The sequence below is a fragment of the Engystomops pustulosus genome, unplaced genomic scaffold (assembly GCF_040894005.1).
Source record: "Engystomops pustulosus unplaced genomic scaffold, aEngPut4.maternal MAT_SCAFFOLD_274, whole genome shotgun sequence".
In the NCBI taxonomy this organism is placed as follows: domain Eukaryota; kingdom Metazoa; phylum Chordata; class Amphibia; order Anura; family Leptodactylidae; genus Engystomops; species Engystomops pustulosus.
This window is the reverse complement of record NW_027285153.1, coordinates 75,137-89,067: the sequence shown is the minus strand read 5'-3', so window position 1 is coordinate 89,067 and position 13,931 is coordinate 75,137. Positions and strand designations below refer to the sequence as shown.

General features: G+C 50.2%; 1 protein-coding gene across 1 annotated transcript in view; it reads left to right on the top strand.

The window, feature by feature from the left end:
- LOC140110404 (obscurin-like) overlaps window positions 1–5,293 on the top strand; it is a gene marked incomplete at its 5' end in the record, with an annotated part of 36,494 nt that extends 31,201 nt beyond the window's left edge. Inside the window, 3 exons of the mRNA XM_072132221.1 lie at window positions 1,662–1,737; window positions 1,885–2,034; window positions 4,580–5,293. Coding sequence (XP_071988322.1) covers window positions 1,662–1,737; window positions 1,885–2,034; window positions 4,580–4,754 — 401 coding nt within the window. The remainder of the gene's footprint in view (window positions 1–1,661; window positions 1,738–1,884; window positions 2,035–4,579) is intronic.
- Between the last annotated feature and the right edge of the window lie 8,638 nt (window positions 5,294–13,931).

The window sequence follows — 13,931 nt, the reverse complement described above, 5'->3', positions numbered from 1 at the left end:
AGTTGGGGTCAGGTTAGATGAAGGGTCATGGTCTGATTTTGGGTTATAGTTGGGGTCAGGTTAGATGAAAGGTGATGGTCTGATGTTAGGTTCATAGTAAGGGTCAGGTTAGATGAAGGGTGATGGTCTGATGTTGGGTTGTAGTTGGGGTCAAGTTAGATGAAGGGTGATGGTCTGATGTTGGGTTATAGTTGGGGTCAAGATAGATGAAGGGTGATGGTCTGATGTTGGGTTCATTGTAAGGGTCAGGTGAGATGAAGGGTGATGGTCTGATGTTGGATTATAGTTGGGTCAAGTTAGATGAAGGGTGATGGTCTCATTTTGGGTTATAGTTGGGGTCAGGTTAGGTGAAGGTTGGGGGTCTGAGATTTGGGTTCATGGTTGGAGTCTGATAGATTAAGGGTGATTATCTTATGTTGGGTCAGGTTAGATGAAGTATGGGGGAGTCTGGTATCGATTTCATGGTTTGAGTCAGGTCAGATGGTGGTTAGGGGTTTGTGTTGGGGTCAGGATAGATGAAGGGTGAGGGTCTGTGTTGGGGTCAGGATAGATGAAGGGTGGGGGTCTGTGTTGGGGTCAGAATAGATGAAGGGTGGGGGTCTGTGTTGGGGTCAGGATAGATGGAGGTTGGGGGTCTGTGTTGGGGTCAGGATAGATGGAGGTTGGGGGTCTGTGTTGGGGTCAGGATAGATGGAGGTTGGGGGTCTGTGTTGGGGTCAAGATAGATGAAGGGTGAGGGTCTGTGTTGGGGTCAGGATAGATGGAGGTTGGGGGTCTGTGTTGGGGTCAGGATAGATGGAGGTTGGGGGTCTGTGTTGGGGTCAGGATAGATGGAGGTTGGGGGTCTGTGTTGGGGTCAGGATAGATGAAGGGTGGGGGTCTGTGTTGAAGTCAGGATAGATGAAGGGTGGGGGTCTGTGTTGGGGTCAGGATAGATGGTGGTTGGGGGTCTGTGTTGGGGTCAGGATAGATGAAGGTTGGGGGTCTGTGTTGGGATCAGGATAGATGGAGGTTAGGGGTCTGTGTTGGGGTCAGGATAGATGAAGGGTGGGGGTCTGTGTTGGGGTCAGGATAGATGAAGGGTGGGAGTCTGTGTTGGGGTCAGGATAGTTGAAGGGTGGGGGTCTGTGTTGGGGTCAGGATAGATGAAGGGTGAGGGTCTGTGTTGGGGTCAGGATAGATGGAGGTTGGGGGTCTGTGTTGGGGTCAGGATAGATGGAGGTTGGGGGCCTGTGTTGGGGTCAGGATAGATGGAGGTTGGGGATCTGTGTTGGGGTCAGGATAGATGGAGGTTGGGGGTCTGTGTTGGGGTCAGGATAGATGGAGGTTGGGGGTCTGTGTTGGGGTCAGGATAGATGAAGGGTGGGGGTCTGTGTTGGGGTCAGGATAGATGAAGGGTGAGGGTCTGTGTTGGGGTCAGGATAGATGGAGGTTGGGGGTCTGTGTTGGGGTCAGGATAGATGAAGGGTGGGGTTCTGTGTTGGGGTCAGGATAGATGAAGGGTGGGGGTCTGTGTTGGGGTCAGGATAGATGAAGGGCGGGGGTCTGTGTTGGGGTCAGGATAGATGGAGGTTGGGGGTCTGTGTTGGGGTCAGGATAGGTGAAGGGTGGGGGTCATTGTGGTTATTGTATAATTGATTCAGGTTATTACTCTTTCTCAGCTCCAGAGATTCTGGAGGGACAAGGGGCCGTTCCCCCCACAGATATTTGGGCAGTGGGGATAACAGCGTTTATCATGTGAGTATTACCCCAATGAGCCGCAGGTGAATTGCAGCTCTGGATGTGACTAGAGTATAAGTCCTGATGCTACTTCTGGCATGGCTGATAACAGAGAGCAATGCTCACAGCTGATGCTGATTTTCCCAATCCTCCCGTTTCTTCCAGGTTGAGTGCGGATCTCCCATTTAGCGGTGACCAGGGGTCGGAGCTGGAGAAGGGAATAAAGAAGGGAGTCGTCAGATTTGGTCGCTGTTATGCCGGATTGTCCGGAGGGGCAGTGCGATTCCTGCAGAGCACCTTATGGGCCAATCCCTGGTATGAGCCGCACCCACAGCCTGACTATTCACATACACAAACATCACCTCCCAAATTACCTACTGCATGTCACACTGTAGGCTTCTTCCTGGCCTGAGATCCATCATCATATATCTAGGAGTCCTACCTATAAAATCAGTAGGAGGGCAGAGGGGTCTGGAAGAGGAGGAGGACAGAGGGGTCTGGAGGAGGAGGAGGACAGAGGAGCCTGGAGGAGGAGGACAGAGGGGTCTGGAGGAGGAGGAGGAGGACAGAGGGGTCTGGAGGAGGAGGAGGAGGACAGTGGAGTCTGGAGGAGGAGGACAGTGTAGTCTGGAGGAGGAGGACAGAGGAGTCTGGAGGAGGAGGAGGACAGAGGGGTCTGGAGGAGGAGGAGGAGGACAGAGGGGTCTGGAGTCTGGAGGAGGAGGACAGTGGAGTCTGGAGGAGGAGGACAGTGGAGTCTGGAGGAGTAGGACAGAGGAGTCTGGAGAAGGACAGAGGAGTCTGGAGAAGGAGGAGGAGGACAGAGGAGTCTGGAGGAGGAGGACAGAGGAGTCTGGAGAAGGACAGAGGAGTCTGGAGAAGGAGGAGGAGGACAGAGGAGTCTGGAGGAGGAGGACAGAGGAGTCTGGAGGAGGAGGACAGTGGAGTCTGGAGGAGTAGGACAGAGGAGTCTGGAGAAGGACAGAGGAGTCTGGAGAAGGAGGAGGAGGACAGAGGAGTCTGGAGGAGGAGGACAGAGGAGTCTGGAGGAGAAGGAGGACAGAGGAGTCTGGGGGAGGAAGACAGAGGGGTCTGGAGGAGGAGGAGGACAGAGGGGTCTGGAGGAGGAGGACAGAGGGGTCTGGAGGAGGAGGAGGACAGAGGAGTCTGGAGGAGGAGGACGACAGAGGAGTCTGGAGGAGGAGGACGACAGAGGAGTCTGGAGAAGGAGGACGACAGAGGAGTCTGGAGAAGGAGGAGGACAGAGGAGTCTGGAGAAGGAGAAAGACAGAGGAGTCTGGAGGAGGAGGAGGAGGAGGACAGAGGAGTCTGGAGGAGGAGGACAGAGGAGTCTGGGGGAGGAGGACAGAGGAGTCTGGAGGAGGAGGAGGACAGAGGAGTCTGGAGGAGGAGGAGCACAGAGGGGTCTGGAGGAGGAGGACAGAGGAGTCTGGAGGAGGAGGAGGAGGACAGAGGAGTCTGGAGGAGGAGGACAGAGAGGTCTGGAGGAGGAGGAGGACAGAGGAGTCTGGGGGAGGAGGACAGAGGAGTCTGGGGGAGGAGGACAGAGGGGTCTGGAGGAGGAGGAGGACAGAGGAGTCTGGAGGAGGAGGAGGACAGAGGAGTCTTGAGGAGGAGGAGGTCAGAGGAGTCTGGAGGAGGAGGAGGACAGAGGAGTCTGGGGGAGGATGAGGACAGAGGAGTCTGGAGGAGGAGGAGGACAGAGGAGGCGGGAGGAGGCGGAGGACAGAGGAGTCTGAAGGAGGAGGACAGAGGAGTCTGGAGAAGGACAGAGGAGTCTGGAGAAGGAGGAGGAGGACAGAGGAGTCTGGAGGAGGAGGACAGAGGAGTCTGGAGGAGGAAGACAGTGGAGTCTGGAGGAGTAGGACAGAGGAGTCTGGAGAAGGACAGAGGAGTCTGGAGAAGGAGGAGGAGGACAGAGGAGTCTGGAGGAGGAGGACAGAGGAGTCTGGAGGAGAAGGAGGACAGAGGAGTCTGGGGGAGGAAGACAGAGGGGTCTGGAGGAGGAGGAGGACAGAGGAGTCTGGAGGAGGAGGAGGACAGAGGAGTCTGGAGGAGGAGGACAGAGGAGTCTGGAGGAGGAGGAGGACGACAGAGGAGTCTGGAGAAGGAGGACGACAGAGGAGTCTGGAGAAGGAGGAGGACAGAGGAGTCTGGAGAAGGAGGAAGACAGAGGAGTCTGGAGGAGGAGGAGGAGGAGGACAGAGGAGTCTGGAGGAAGAGGACAGAGGAGTCTGGGGGAGGAGGACAGAGGGGTCTGGAGGAGGAGGAGGACAGAGGAGTCTGGAGGAGGAGGAGCACAGAGGGGTCTGGAGGAGGAGGACAGAGGAGTCTGGAGGAGGAGGAGGAGGACAGAGGAGTCTGGAGAAGGAGGAGGACAGAGGAGTCTGGAGAAGGAGGAAGACAGAGGAGTCTGGAGGAGGAGGAGGAGGAGGACAGAGGAGTCTGGAGGAGGAGGACAGAGGAGTCTGGGGGAGGAGGACAGAGGAGTCTGGAGGAGGAGGAGGACAGAGGAGTCTGGAGGAGGAGGAGCACAGAGGGGTCTGGAGGAGGAGGAGGACAGAGGAGTCTGGAGGAGGAGGACAGAGGAGTCTGGGGGAGGAGGACAGAGGGGTCTGGAGGAGGAGGAGGACAGAGGAGTCTGGAGGAGGAGGAGGACAGAGGAGTCTGGAGGAGGAGGAGGTCAGAGGAGTCTGGGGGAGGATGAGGACAGAGGAGTCTGGAGGAGGAGGAGGACAGAGGAGTCTGGGGGAGGATGAGGACAGAGGAGTCTGGAGGAGGAGGAGGACAGAGGGGTTTGGACATTAACCTCCTGTTTTTCCTCCTCTGTTTCCTGCAGGGGGCGCCCCTCGGCTGCTGACTGTCTGAAGATGCCGTGGCTGCAGGAGGCCGGTTTGGCCACGTTGCAGGAGCCACCAGTCATCTTCCCCAGCACAAAACTTCGGAGCCATTTGCATGAGCGGAGGAGGCGTGAGGCGTCGGTCCATGCGGCTGCAGCACAGAAGATGCAGTGACCTCAGTCCGTGGAGAAGGCGGAAGGATTCTGTGCACAGCGCCCCCTCTACCCCCAGGCCGTATCTGGCACTACTCGGACTCCCTCCTCTCCATGCACCCCCTCCCTTGTTTGCTGACGTTGCAGTGCCTGATAAAGTGGGGGGCTACAGGGAGGCGGGGCCAAGCAGAGCTGCACCCCAATCTTCCTGTCAGGCCCCTCCCACCTGGTGTGCTGAGATCTTCCACACTTCTGCCGTTACATAATCCATGTATCACGTAGGACGTCGTAACATTTATCGTGTGGAGTTTCTATGTAAACATTTACTAACAAGAGCGGGGAAGATGGCGGCCGCGTCCCGGAGCCACAAGGCAGCGGAGACCATCATCATCGCACCATGTCCCCACAGACGCGTTGTGTCAACCAGCAGTTTCAGGGTTAATGTCTTTCTTCCTATTTAGAGATAAGGGAACAGATTTTTACCTTTCGTCACATTTGTTACTGGGTTATTGTGGTCAGATTTGTCTGTTTTATCTTTTTTCAATAAAGTTTTGCGAAGTAGTTTGGGGCTGAGTATGAGCAGAGTATGAGCTGAGTATTAGCAGAGTATGAGCAGAGTATGAGCAGAGTATGAGCCGAGTATGAGCCGTGTATGAGCCGAGTATGAGCTGCGGATGAGCTGTGTATGAGCAGAGTATGAGCTGGGTATGAGCCGTGTATGAGACGAGTATGAGCTGTAGATGAGCTGTGTATGAGCCGAGTAGGAGCTGAGTATGAGCAGAGTATGAGCAGTGTATGAGCCGAGTAGGAGCTGAGGATGAGCAGAGTATGAGCAGTGTATGAGCAGTGTATGAGCCGAGTATGAGCTGCGGATGAGCTGTGTATGAGCAGTAAATGAGCAGAGTATGAGCCGTGTATGAGACGAGTATGAGCTGTGTATGAGCTGCGGATGAGCTGTGTATGAGCAGTAGATGAGCAGTGTATGAGCTGTGTTTGAGCCGAGTATGAGCCGAGTATGAGCTGTGTATGAGCCGAGTATGAGCCGTGTATGAGCTGTGTATGAGCGGAGTATGAGCTGTGTATGAGCAGTAGATGAGCAGTGTATGAGCAGAGTATGAGCGGAGTATGAGCTGCGGATGAGCAGTAGATGAGCAGTGTATGAGCTGTGTAAGAGCTGTGTATGAGCTGCGGATGAGCTGTGTATGAACGGAGTATGAGCTGCGGATGAGTGGAGTATGAGCTGTGTATGAGCGGAGTATGAGCTGTGTATGAGCGGAGTATGAGCTGCGGATGAGCGGCGTATGAGCTGCGGATGAGCAGTAGATGAGCAGTGTATGAGCCGTGTATGAGCCGAGTATGAGCTGTGTATGAGCTGCGGATGAGCTGTGTATGAGCAGTAGATGAGCAGTGTATGAGCTGTGTATGAGCCGAGTATGAGCTGTGTATGAGCCGAGTATGAGTTGTGTATGAGCCGTGTATGATCTGAGTATGAGCAGAGTATGAGCCGTGTATGAGCTGTGTATGAGCTGTGTATGATCTGTGTATGAGCTGAGGATGAGCTGTGTATGAGCAGAGTATGAGCTGTAGATGAGCAGTAGAGTATGAGCTGTGTATGAGCAGAGTATGAGCTGGGTATGAGCTGTATATGAGCAGAGTATGAGCTGTAGATGAGCTGTGTATGAGCAGAGTATGAGCTGTGTATGAGCTGTGTATGAGCCGAGTATGAGCAGAGTATGATCTGTGTATGATCTGTGTATGATCTGTGTATGAGCCGAGTATGAGCCGTGTATGAGCCGTGTATGAGCCGAGTATGAGCAGAGTATGATCTGTGTATGAGCTGTGTATGAGCCGTGTATGAGCCGTGTATGAGCCGTGTATGAGCCGTGTATGAGCTGTGTATGAGCCGAGTATGAGCCGAGTATGAGCAGAGTATGATCTGTGTATGAGCTGAGTATGAGCAGAGTAAGATCTGTGTATGAGCTGTAGATGAGCAGTAGAGTATGAGCTGGGTATGAGCTGTATATGAGCAGAGTATGAGCTGTAGATGAGCTGTGTATGAGCTGTGTATGAGCTGTGTATGAGCCGAGTATGAGCAGAGTATGAGCAGAGTATGATCTGTGTATGAGCTGTGTATGAGCCGAGTATGAGCCGTGTATGAGCAGAGTATGATCTGTGTATGAGCTGTGTATGAGCCGAGTATGAGCCGTGTATGAGCTGTGTATGAGCCGAGTATGAGCCGTGTATGAGCCGTGTATGAGCCGAGTATGAGCAGAGTATGAGCAGAGTATGATCTGTGTATGAGCTGTGTATGAGCTGAGTATGAGCCGAGGATCAGCGCGCTCGCCCGATCTGTAGAAGGATTCTGTCTCCTTCCTTATATCGCAGAATTTTTGGGTCTGTGTCGATGTTGCAGCTTGTGGCGAAAAAATGGCGACCCACAGCGATAAAAGCCTAAAACGGATGAGCAGGGGCGTGGCCAGTGATGGCAGAGTAGGACGCACACCGGAGAAGATCCTGCATGGCCGCAGGTTATTTTGCCTGCCATGGCAGGTATCCGCCTCTCCGAGCCTGTGGGACCCCGGACTAAGAAGAAGGGACAACGCGAGCCGGATTCCTCCAGTATCAGGAGGCTCCAGAGCCGCTTCTCCCTCGTGTGCTCCGGCCATAGCCCGGTCTTGCTGCCTCAGACGTCGTGTCTCCCAGTGTCTGCTTCATGGATGAGACTTGGGTGAGACTTGCATCTGCAGCATTGCCCTCGCCGGCCTGACTTTTTGGCTTGGGTGCTGCTGGATTCCCCTGGTGGTGGTGGCTGAGTGCGGCCTGGCGCTTCACTGGGTCATGGTCGCTGGGTATCGGAGGAGCAGACGTCGTCCACGCCGGGCAGGTGTCTGACAGGTGAATTGCAAGAAAGAGGGAGATGCTGCGGGTGGATGGGACTCCGGGTGCATGAATGTGTGCGGATCCCCGGGATGATGCAGAGGGGAGGCCCTCGATGTCACGCGGCTTCCAGGGATCACACGGAGACCAGGGATGTGAAACATCAACTCACGGCCTGACCGATCCGGGTCCCCGGTCACTGCTAGGAGGATGTTCAGAAAAAGGTTCTCAGAGCCGGGTGTTTGTGCTTCTCGTCAGATGTGAAATCTGTCTCTGCTTGAGTTCCCTTCCCCTGGCTCCTCCTCCCTGACAGATCTGTGTGAATGGTCAGGACAAGGGGGAGGGGTCTGCAGCAGAGCCTCCTGAATGACAGGTCCTGCTGCTGCGTGCGGAGCCTGAGGGTCACTCACCCGCTCTGCTCCATGCACAGTGTGACATCTGTGGTGTGTACAGTCCGTGGGGGTCTTTTATCTCTCCCCCCCCCCCACCTCAATTATCGCCTTTTGTTAGTCGATTTTTTGCCCCTCCTTTGTCTTTCTGGTTCTTTGTCAAAAGCTTTTATTAAGACTTATTAGGCGCAAATTTTAACAAAGCCTTTATAGCATTGCATTCCACGCAGAGTCAGGACCGGTGTGAGCGCAATGACTAAATCATTCACAGCAGAAATACAAAGACAACAGAGGCGCCAACCAGCGAACGGCTACACGGCGACTCCGGCGACCTGCTGCAAAAGGCGCAAATATCCAAATGCGCTCAAAAAATGTGCATCAGACTAAGATAAATCTGCTGTATATGTTTAGAAAGTTGCCAGACCTGTCTGTCTGTGTCTCTGCCTGGGTCTCTGTCTGTGTCTCTGTCTCTGTCTGGGTCTCTGTCTGTGTCTCTGTCTGTGTCTGTGTCTCTGTCTCTGTCTGGGTCTCTGTCTGTGTCTCTGTCTGTGTCTCTGTCTGTCTGTCCTTGTCTGGGTCTCTGTCTGTGTCTCTGTCTGTCTGTCCTTGTCTGGGTCTCTGTCTGTGTCTCTGTCTGTCTGGCGCCGAGACGCAAATACCCCCTTATTGGCAAAAGAGATGACAAAAAAATACCCAACCGATCTCATGACACCAAACGGCCCAGGAAGGACGGGATGAGGTCAAACGTGACCTAGATAACAGCACAAAACCCACAACCCGGGGGCCACCAAAAGGCAAACACCATATCGATAATGATATAAACAACCAAAAATACCTGCCGGGTATCAAACATCTTGTAAGGAGACTTGATAACGCCTTCATGGAGAGGGCGAAACTTCGCTTTTTAATTACGGTGGCGTAAAGAAATACTTCGGCTTCGCTACTGTATTTACTGGTGAACTTTTCATGCGTCTGGATCGGCCACTTTTGAAGACTTGCATAAGCTGTAAGCTCTAGTGTACCAGCATACAAGCATCTATACTTCATGTGTCCCCCCTTCATTCTCATAGACTGTAAGCTCTAGTGTACCAGCATACAAGCATCTATACTTCATGTGTCCCCCCTTCATTCTCATAGACTGTAAGCTCTAGTGTACCAGCATACAAGCATCTATACTTCATGTGTCCCCCCTTCATTCTCATAGACTGTAAGCTCTAGTGTACCAGCATACAAGCATCTATACTTCATGTGTCCCCCCTTCATTCTCATAGACTGTAAGCTCTAGTGTACCAGCATACAAGCATCTATACTTCATGTGTCCCCCCTTCATTCTCATAGACTGTAAGCTCTAGTATACCAGCATATAAGCTTCTATACTTCATGTGTCCCCCCTTCATTCTCATAGACTGTAAGCTCTAGTGTACCAGCATACAAGCATCTATACTTCATGTGTCCCCCCTTCATTCTCATAGACTGTAAGCTCTAGTGTACCAGCATACAAGCTTCTATACTTCATGTGTCCCCCCTTCATTCTCATAGACTGTAAGCTCTAGTGTACCAGCATATAAGCTTCTATACTTCATGTGCCCCCCCTTCATTCTCATAGACTGTAAGCTCTAGTGTACCAGCATACAAGCATCTATACTTCATGTGTCCCCCCTTCATTCTCATAGACTGTAAGCTCTAGTGTACCAGCATACAAGCATCTATACTTCATGTGCCCCCCCTTCATTCTCATAGACTGTAAGCTCTAGTGTACCAGCATACAAGCATCTATACTTCATGTGTCCCCCCTTCATTCTCATAGACTGTAAGCTCTAGTGTACCAGCATACAAGCATCTATACTTCATGTGTCCCCCCTTCATTCTCATAGACTGTAAGCTCTAGTGTACCAGCATACAAGCATCTATACTTCATGTGCCCCCCCTTCATTCTCATAGACTGTAAGCTCTAGTGTACCAGCATACAAGCATCTATACTTCATGTGTCCCCCCTTCATTCTCATAGACTGTAAGCTCTAGTGTACCAGCATACAAGCTTCTATACTTCATGTGTCCCCCCTTCATTCTCATAGACTGTAAGCTCTAGTGTACCAGCATACAAGCATCTATACTTCATGTGTCCCCCCTTCATTCTCATAGACTGTAAGCTCTAGTGTACCAGCATACAAGCATCTATACTTCATGTGTCCCCCCTTCATTCTCATAGACTGTAAGCTCTAGTGTACCAGCATACAAGCATCTATACTTCATGTGTCCCCCACTTCATTCTCATAGACTGTAAGCTCTAGTGTACCAGCATACAAGCATCTATACTTCATGTGTCCCCCCTTCATTCTCATAGACTGTAAGCTCTAGTGTACCAGCATACAAGCATCTATACTTCATGTGTCCCCCCTTCATTCTCATAGACTGTAAGCTCTAGTGTACCAGCATACAAGCATCTATACTTCATGTGTCCCCCCTTCATTCTCATAGACTGTAAGCTCTAGTGTACCAGCATACAAGCATCTATACTTCATGTGTCCCCCCCTTCATTCTCATAGACTGTAAGCTCTAGTGTACCAGCATACAAGCTTCTATACTTCATGTGTCCCCCCTTCATTCTCATAGACTGTAAGCTCTAGTGTACCAGCATACAAGCTTCTATACTTCATGTGCCCCCCCTTCATTCTCATAGACTGTAAGCTCTAGTGTACCAGCATACAAGCATCTATACTTCATGTGTCCCCCCTTCATTCTCATAGACTGTAAGCTCTAGTGTACCAGCATACAAGCATCTATACTTCATGTGCCCCCCTTCATTCTCATAGACTGTAAGCTCTAGTGTACCAGCATACAAGTATCTATACTTCATGTGTCCCCCCTTCATTCTCATAGACTGTAAGCTCTAGTGTACCAGCATACAAGCATCTATACTTCATGTGTCCCCCCTTCATTCTCATAGACTGTAAGCTCTAGTGTACCAGCATACAAGTATCTATACTTCATGTGTCCCCCCTTCATTCTCATAGACTGTAAGCTCTAGTGTACCAGCATACAAGCATCTATACTTCATGTGTCCCCCCTTCATTCTCATAGACTGTAAGCTCTAGTGTACCAGCATACAAGCATCTATACTTCATGTGTTCCCCCTTCATTCTCATAGACTGTAAGCTCTAGTGTACCAGCATACAAGCATCTATACTTCATGTGTCCCCCCTTCATTCTCATAGACTGTAAGCTCTAGTGTACCAGCATACAAGCATCTATACTTCATGTGTCCCCCCTTCATTCTCATAGACTGTAAGCTCTAGTGTACCAGCATACAAGCATCTATACTTCATGTGTCCCCCCTTCATTCTCATAGACTGTAAGCTCTAGTGTACCAGCATACAAGCATCTATACTTCATGTGTCCCCCCTTCATTCTCATAGACTGTAAGCTCTAGTGTACCAGCATACAAGCATCTATACTTCATGTGCCCCCCTTCATTCTCATAGACTGTAAGCTCTAGTGTACCAGCATACAAGCATCTATACTTCATGTGTCCCCCCTTCATTCTCATAGACTGTAAGCTCTAGTGTACCAGCATACAAGCATCTATACTTCATGTGTCCCCCTTTCATTCTCATAGACTGTAAGCTCTAGTGTACCAGCATACAAGCATCTATACTTCATGTGCCCCCCCTTCATTCTCATAGACTGTAAGCTCTAGTGTACCAGCATACAAGCATCTATACTTCATGTGTCCCCCCTTTATTCTCATAGACTGTAAGCTCAAGTGTACCAGCATAGAAGCTTCTATACTTCATGTGTCCCCCCTTCATTCTCATAGACTGTAAGCTCTAGTGTACCAGCATACAAGCATCTATACTTCATGTGTCCCCCCTTCATTCTCATAGACTGTAAGCTCTAGTGTACCAGCATACAAGCATCTATACTTCATGTGTCCCCCCTTCATTCTCATAGACTGTAAGCTCTAGTGTACCAGCATACAAGCATCTATACTTCATGTGTCCCCCCCTTCATTCTCATAGACTGTAAGCTCTAGTATACCAGCATACAAGCATCTATACTTCATGTGTCCCCCCTTCATTCTCATAGACTGTAAGCTCTAGTGTACCAGCATAAAAGCTTCTATACTTCATGTGTCCCCCCTTCATTCTCATAGACTGTAAGCTCTAGTGTACCAGCATACAAGCATCTATACTTCATGTGTCCCCCCTTCATTCTCATAGACTGTAAGCTCTAGTGTACCAGCATACAAGCATCTATACTTCATGTGTCCCCCCTTCATTCTCATAGACTGTAAGCTCTAGTGTACCAGCATACAAGCATCTATACTTCATGTGTCCCCCCTTCATTCTCATAGACTGTAAGCTCAGTGTACCAGCATACAAGCTTCTATACTTCATGTGCCCCCCTTCATTCTCATAGACTGTAAGCTCTAGTGTACCAGCATACAAGCATCTATACTTCATGTGTCCCCCCTTCATTCTCATAGACTGTAAGCTCTAGTGTACCAGCATACAAGCATCTATACTTCATGTGCCCCCCCTTCATTCTCATAGACTGTAAGCTCTAGTGTACCAACATACAAGCATCTATACTTCATGTGTCCCCCCTTCATTCTCATAGACTGTAAGCTCTAGTGTACCAGCATACAAGCATCTATACTTCATGTGTCCCCCCCTTCATTCTCATAGACTGTAAGCTCTAGTGTACCAGCATACAAGCATCTATACTTCATGTGTCCCCCCTTCATTCTCATAGACTGTAAGCACTAGTGTACCAGCATACAAGCATCTATACTTCATGTGTCCCCCCTTCATTCTCATAGACTGTAAGCTCTAGTGTACCAGCTTACAAGCTTATATACTTCATGTATCCCCCCTTCATTCTCATAGACTGTAAGCTCTAGTGTACCAGCATACAAGCATCTATACTTCATGTGTCCCCCCTTCATTCTCATAGACTGTAAGCTCTAGTGTACCAGCATACAAGCATCTATACTTCATGTGCCCCCCCCTTCATTCTCATAGACTGTAAGCTCTAGTGTACCAGCATACAAGCATCTATACTTCATGTGTCCCCCCTTCATTCTCATAGACTGTAAGCTCTAGTGTACCAGCATACAAGCATCTATACTTCATGTGTCCCCCCTTCATTCTCATAGACTGTAAGCTCTAGTGTACCAGCATACAAGCATCTATACTTCATGTGTCCCCCCTTCATTCTCATAGACTGTAAGCTCTAGTGTACCAGCATACAAGCATCTATACTTCATGTGTCCCCCCATCATTCTCATAGACTGTAAGCTCAGTGTACCAGCATACAAGCATCTATACTTCATGTGTCCCCCCTTCATTCTCATAGACTGTAAGCTCTAGTGTACCAGCATACAAGCATCTATACTTCATGTGTCCCCCCTTCATTCTCATAGACTGTAAGCTCTAGTGTACCAGCATACAAGCATCTATACTTCATGTGTCCCCCTTCATTCTCATAGACTGTAAGCTCTAGTGCACCAGCATACAAGCATCTATACTTCATGTGTCCCCCTTCATTCTCATAGACTGTAAGCTCTAGTGCACCAGCATACAAGCATCTATACTTCATGTGTCCCCCCTTCATTCTCATAGACTGTAAGCTCTAGTGCACCAGCATACAAGCATCTATACTTCATGTGTCCCCCCTTCATTCTCATAGACTGTAAGCTCTAGTGTACCAGCATACAAGCATCTATACTTCATGTGTCCCCCCTTCATTCTCATAGACTGTAAGCTCTAGTGCACCAGCATACAAGCATCTATACTTCATGTGTCCCCCCTTCATTCTCATAGACTGTAAGCACTAGTGTACCAGCATACAAGTATCTATACTTCATGTGTCCCCCTTCATTCTTATAGACTGTAAGCTCTAGTGTACCAGCATACAAGTATCTATACTTC